This window comes from Mangifera indica, chromosome 5 (genome assembly GCF_011075055.1).
Source record: "Mangifera indica cultivar Alphonso chromosome 5, CATAS_Mindica_2.1, whole genome shotgun sequence".
Classification (NCBI taxonomy): domain Eukaryota; kingdom Viridiplantae; phylum Streptophyta; class Magnoliopsida; order Sapindales; family Anacardiaceae; genus Mangifera; species Mangifera indica.
The window spans coordinates 6,291,014-6,298,561 of NC_058141.1; the positions used below are offsets into that span (position 1 = coordinate 6,291,014).

Below are 7,548 nucleotides of genomic sequence, written 5' to 3' on the forward strand. Positions count from 1 at the left end.
TAATAATAATTGCAAGAAAATGGTTGGCGTCAACCATTTAATTATACTATAAAATATAATATTATAATATAATTATATAATATATTATATATTATTAATAATATATAATATTATATACTATTTTATATTATATATATTTTTATAATATAATATATTATAATGGTTGTCAGAATTGCCAACCCTTGGCGACGCCAAGGGTTGGCGATTCCGCCAACCTTTATTAGCTACAGTATTAAATATTATATATTATAATTATATAATATATTAATATATTATATATTATATTTAATATTTATAATTATATAATATTAAATATAATTATAATATATTATATTATATCATATTAATTTGAAGAATTCTTAATGTTATAATATTATATTGTATTTTAATTATAATATTGTGTTAAAAAACTGGAAAAAAAAATAATTTGCAGACCTATATAATCTTATTATGTAGATTTCAGATTTCAGAATAAGACTGATAGGTTATTCAAAATTACTGAAAAATATAAAAGATTTTTGAGGGTTAGCGTAACATTAACAATCAGCAGACAAATGGTTGACGCACACCGCCAACACATAATATATTAAAAGCAGGTCACGCTAACCCTTCAATGTATATTAAATAATATTACATAATATATTATATATATTATATTATATATTACAATATATATTATAATATATAATATATTATATTATAAATTATAATATATAATAATATATAGTATATTATATATATTATTATATTATATAATATATTAAAATTATATAATAATATATAATATAATATATTTTATATATTATATATATATAATATATATTATATATAAAATAAACTAATAAGGGTTGGCGGAATTGCCAACCCGTATTAGGTATATATAAAATATATTATAATATAATTTTAATATATTATATATTAATATAAATTATAATTATAGTATTATATTATAATACTATATAATTTAATATATAAAATAAACTAATAAGGTTTTCGTCAACCCTGACAATAATATATACATATATTATATTATATAATATTATATATAATATATTAATATTATTATAATATTATATATTATAATATATAATAATATATAATTATATAATATAATTATAATATTCTAATAAAAAATATCATATAAATAATTTATTATATATAATATATTATATATTAATATATAATATAATTATAATTCTATAATATATTACATAATATATAATATTATAATATATATATATATATTATATATATAAAATATATATATAGCCGGGTTGGCGGAATCGCCAACCCTTGGCGTCGGAATCGCCAACCATTATAATATATTATATTATAAAAATATATATAATATAAAATATTTTATAATATTATAAAAAGGGCACGGCAACCCTGTTTGCATTAAAATAAAATAAATGTTAAGGGTTGGCCCCGCCAACCCTTTTTTTTGTTTTTTTTTTTGCACCCTTTTCTCACCCTTTAAATAATTCTGCTAAGTAATTTACTGTTGTGCAGAGTTTCTTTCAAGAGCATTTTCGGCTAAAATTATTCATTCCTGACATAGCTGAATTATTTGCATCAATAATTCACTCCAGTTCCGTCAGTAATTCAACTAAATTCCGTGAAATATTTTTGCTTTATTGGATATATATGTGTGCAAGTGTTTTCATTTTTTTCCCAGTAATAATATATTTTAAATTACTTATAAAATAATATTTAATTATTTCATAATATATTTTTTTTAATCTTTAGTCTATATCCTTTATCTCTTATTACATGTAGAGAGTAGAGAATGAGAATAGGAATATCAAAAGAAAATGATATAATATTTAATTATATCAAAATATATTTTACATTTACAGAAATTTCATTTCATTATAGTATCCTTTCTCGCAATGATTGTTATATAAAAGCGAATCCAATAAATTGTTATTTTATAAATAAATATATTTGATTGTTATAAAGGAAACAAACCCATGATGGTCTTTCATAATTATATATATATAAACAGATTATCACACCAATAATAAAAAATGATAGGCTAACAAAAACGATAATAAAATGCAAGACATTAAAAATTGTATAGACCATAATAGATAAATTACATTAAATTAAACATGCAATATATTAAAGTCCATTGTCATTGTGTACATGTACAAAACCCAATAGAAGATCCAACATGGTAACCTAGTCGACTGTATGGGTTGCACCATCAGTACGACGACCTCGAGTTCATGTGTTACTGGGTGTGCGGTATGAGCTAACCACAGGCACTGGTGCTGGACTCGGACATCTCAAACGAGTATGACCAGGTTGGTGACATCGACTACAGTATTGTTGTCAAACTTCTTCTCCTTGTGAAGGTCTTCTTGCATGACTGGAAGGGCGACCAGACATTCGTTGCTTCATCACTGGAGGAAAAATCACAGGCAAATTTGATGGTGCCCAAGTTGATTGATCCCCTAGTGGATTAATATCTTCCTCGTATACCCTACGTAAATATTCAGTAGAGTAGTATGTACTGACCTAGCCTACACAGTTTGATAGGTTATTATACTTTGCGATAGCAGCAGCGTGTGCACATGGAATCTGGGATCGTTGAAATTTTCCACAATCACACGTTCGATATAGAAGATTCACGATGAAAACTTGTTGGCGTGAGTCATGAACTTCGTATTGTTGCATGTTTATTGGTTTAACAATCATGTTGGCAGATTTGAACACATGCCGAGCAAGCTTGTCCTCAGCCCATGGTGTTAACGGGTGAGATCTCTCACCTGCAAAAAAAACAACTAAAATAAATGGGGTGAAAAAATGGAAATATCATAATAAATTTGAGTCATACACACCAGCCATGTTTCGCCTATTGAAAAACCAATGTTGTAGCGTGCTTCGAAGAAACTCTACCAATATAGTGATAGGCAAAGCGCGAGCAGTCCGTGTTAAAGCATTAAAGGACTCAGCAATATTGGTCGTTATAATATTGTACCACCATCCTCCAAAGTGCGCACGTGCCCATCTGTCATACCCAATGTCGGTCAAATAGGTTGCTGTAGTGGGATTTACTCTAGCAATTCTATTCATAGCGGCTTGAAAGTCCGTGAGACGATATGCCTTAGCAGCTCTCCAAAATAGTCCTTCAATATGTTTAGTATTTTTGAACTACGAACGCATGTTACCCTTGATATGGAAATTACAAAACCTATGACGAGTGTGAGGCATTACGTTCGCGACCGCCGCAATTATTGAATGATGACGATCAGAAATAATAGCCAAATCTGGCAAATCACTAATGCACATGCGAAGGTACGTCAAAAACGGCGTCCATGTATCTAGTCCCTCTTTGTGCCCAATACCGAATGCAAGTGGGTAAATTTGATTATTACCGTCCTTGGCAACAACAATGAAAAGAGACCCAAGATACTTTCCTTTTAAGTGTGAAGCATTAATGCATATCACCGGACGACAGAATTGTTGGAACCCTCGTATAGAACACCCCATACACATGAAAAAAAACTTGAACCTATTTTCCAGATCGACATCAATACGTGCCATAGTTCCTGGGTTTTTAAGCTCCAAATTATGACAGTACTCACGTAATATACCGAAAGACTCTTTCGGAGATCCTCGTAATGCATTTATTGCATATGTTTTGGCACGCCATGCTTGCGTGTACGATATGTCAATCCGATACCTATCTGCCATGTCTGAAATAATTTCCTTTGGTCGATAAATACGATCAACCACGAACATGGACTTAAGTATGTTACCTAATGATTCGGCACCTGCTTGTCTATGATGTGGCAATATTTGATCTCGCGGACAAGTGTGGGTCTCATCCATACATCGTAAGACCTAATAGTCTCCGTCTTGCTCTCTCGTCGCTCGTGCCCGCCATTTACATTGTGGGTGTACGCACCTAAGCTCGTACCGTATGTTATCGGAGTGACCAACCTTCCACTGAATTCCGTTCTCCAAGGCATACGTTCGAAATAGTGCTCTCAATTCAGCCTTGGAGTTATAAAAACCCATTATTTGCAAACGATTGCCCCTTTGTGTTGCCCGGTTAGTAATACCTGTATTCTCAACATCAACAGCAGGCTTAGGAACCCATTGAAATGGATTTGGATTATGGATGTTACTTGAATATGCTCTAATATTCAAAAAGCCATGACGTCTTGTGCTACATTCAGCCTAATTGTAGCAAGGATGACTTTGACTTTTGCCAGCGTCTTGGCTCGGAACACCGTATATGTCGTCACCAAACCCCAAAATATGTCGTCACCAAACCCCGAGAACTAATGATGACTCAGAAAAAGATGTTTTGGATGACATATTTTGGGCATTTATTGGAATTGGAGGATATTCAATTTAACATTGTTTTTATTCATTTGGAGTTATTTTATATAATTAATCGTAAGGACCCGGTGAGAGAACTTTGGTTCAGAATAAACAATGTTGATGTTATGTTTAGCCTTGTAAAGTTTGCACTAATGACTGGTTTGATGTTCGAGCATGATACAAAGGTGTCCAACTATATTGATTTTTTAAAAACACTTTGATTAAAAGAGGAATACTTTTTGGGTCTAAATAGGTCATTAAATTATGATGACATCTAGAGCATAGTTAAGGCACAAATATAGGGAGACGATGATGAAGATGTTATAAAGTTTGTGGCCTTGTATTTATTGCATGTGGGACTGTCAAGGTGGATAATAAGAACCAACTCGACAAGTATCAGAGATAACTTAGGTTGATTTTGGATGGGCTTTTGAAGACAATACTTATTTGTAAACATTTTCTATGTGAAGGCCCAAGAGTTTCTCCACTTGAGATAGTATAGTATGACAGTCAAGGAGTTCTCCACCAAGCTAAACTCTTTAGCTAAATATGCTTCAGGAGTAGCCAATTTAGATAGAGGCAAGTTGGAGGTTTTCCTTAGAGGACTCAGGTTAGACGTCACCAAAGATGTCATGATGGGAGATAATCCTCCGAGATCTTTATCAAAGGTCTTTGACAGAGCATTGAGGTTAAAGGTCATGAGGCAACAATGACCTAAGAGAGAGGGATATCAGACTAGCTAATGCCAATGGTGCTATCCCAAAGATAGTGTAACACCTATAGATATGTCCAAGGATATATCCATCTTTTGTCTTTGTATATGTGTATTCATGTTAAAATAATTCATGTGTGAGATAGTCGTCACACTATTGTGTAAAAAGGCCACACACCTGTGCATTTTGTGAAAAAAAGGCAAAATCATCTTTTTCCATTTGTGGTTTGATATTTAGCTAAATTTGGGTGATATGCATGTCTAGGCATCATTAGCAAATTTGAATTTGAGATGAGGATTTGTTTCACGGGGATTTCAGAACATAGTTTTAATCACGTAACAACATACACGCCTGTGTTTTTGGAAAGAAAATAAAAATGATTGCAAATGTGTTTGGCTCATTTTTACCCTAATTCTCCACAACAAAATAGAGAGTTTTGAAAGGATATTAAGAGCTTTGGAGTCTTAAACGCAAGGGATAAGCTTGTGAGATTATTCAAGGCCATGTGAAGATTAAGTACATCAATAAAAGAAAGAAAGTAGGCAGATTCATTTCTCTCAAGTTCATTATATTAATTGGTTTCCGTCATGGATGATCTGATTATGGTTTAATTTATGCTATGAAATTCATATGTATATTTGCTTCTTAGAAGTTAATCATTTCATTAGTCGAGTATGCATGTATGTTCATAGAAAAAGTGTTGTGTTACCTAGAATGATGACTTAGTTTAGTTGATAGCATGTATTCTTGTGTTCATTTGGTTAAGAATCCTTTTTTTGAATTAATAGTTTAAAATAGATAATGCTCATGTGATTAAATGACTCAAGTATGGAATAATGATAATTGTGATGTTGTTATAAATTGGATGAGAGTGATCAGCATGCTGGCATAGTACATAATCAGTTTTATTAATTGAATTATTGATATAATGTAGTGCAGATTATGCTAGAGACTGATTATAGGGTTGCATGAAGCGTTGTGTATGTTTGTGGGTGTGAGAATAATATGTAAAGTAATGTTGATATGCATGATCTAGGTTAAAGGCACAATAAAGTGACTTCAGTGATGAAATTTAGGTAAAATGTATTAGATTTGATTTATGGTGGTTTTATTATGGAAGAGACAAGAATTCAAAACACTGTGGTTAGGTGGTATGGCCTGAGATTGATACAAGAAATGAAGTTCAAAGTTTCAGAAAATTAATGGTACATGCTCATGTGTGTTAGAGAGGAATTCTCCTTGTGCAGATTAATGCCATAGGAAGGTAGATTTAGGAACAAATACATGTCTATGTGGTATAAGACACACAGTAGTATGTCTTATTCCAAAGATACACACCCATGTGCCTAGAGTTTTCACTGTATGGATTAATTGATACATACCCATGTACTTTTAGGGAAAATTGAGAATATGAAATGAAAAGTGAACAATTAAAGTAGTGAAGTTTGGATATAGATATGAGAATTTAGAAATTATTGATTTACCTTTAGAAAAGGAGGAACATGAGAAAAGCCAATGATTAGGCCTTAATGAAAGTTATTGGTGATTGTAATTATGAGTGTGTCTGACTGTATGGATGATAACACATGCCGCGATCAAAACAGTTTTGAGTCAAAAATTTGAAATGATGTGTTATATCAATATGAACCACAAAGTTATGAATAAGGAGATGATGGAAGCAACAAGACTAATATATATATGATCTTGATACCCTTAAATAATTCTACACCAACGACGGGTGTCGTAGTATTAGAGATGCATGTGCAATGGTGAGAGAGGCCTAGGGTCTCACTACTCGTCTGATGTGGTATCTATAACTCGAGTTTTGTAGGGATATGTATGAGATACACTTACAAGTGGCATTCGATATGTCACTTACTTTCACCAGATGTCTAGGACATCAATACACATCATTTGACACTAGTAATCTAAGATAACATCGCCAATGAATAATTGGTGTTGGGCACCTAATTAATTCGAATGGACATTTGGGATGCTGGGAAAATATTTGTGGGACTATAAATTAAGAAATAAAGACACATAAATTTTATTATAGATATGACTTAACTATATTTATTACATATTTTTTTAGTATGTATCATTCACATGTTCTGTTTGGTTGGTTTTTCAGCAAAGTTATAGAGCAGCAGGGTAGCAACAGGGGAGTTAAAGTGTTAGCTTATTAAAATGCATAAGGGTAGGGGCATTATCATCATTTTCATTATGCTTGTACATTTTATGTATTTTGAATTATTTATCTTAGTGAGCTTTCATCGGTTTTGAATTTATTTATTTATTATGCATACTGGATTGTTATAACTAGTATTTCAGATTTTGTTATTTGGATTTATAAGTTAATAAATGCACTTTTGGGGAAGTGGATTAATATTTAATGCTATTGAATGATTGACTTAAATGTTTATGCATGAAAGTTTTAATTCAATACATCTCTTCAGGTTCCTATTCTATGTTAAGGTATATATCTAAAGAAAGGTGT

The 7,548-nt window shown here is 31.4% G+C and overlaps 1 protein-coding gene across 1 annotated transcript; it reads right to left on the bottom strand.

Annotated features, from left to right (window-relative positions):
- Positions 1-2,337: 2,337 nt before the first annotated feature.
- On the bottom strand, positions 2,338-3,840 carry LOC123216324. The gene is made up of 4 exons (XM_044636761.1): positions 3,223-3,840; positions 2,847-3,159; positions 2,555-2,774; positions 2,338-2,488 (listed from the first exon to the last, which is right to left on the bottom strand). Exons 1-4 carry the CDS (start codon positions 3,838-3,840, stop codon positions 2,338-2,340), a joined length of 1,302 nt encoding a protein of 433 aa, XP_044492696.1.
- Positions 3,841-7,548: the final 3,708 nt, after the last annotated feature.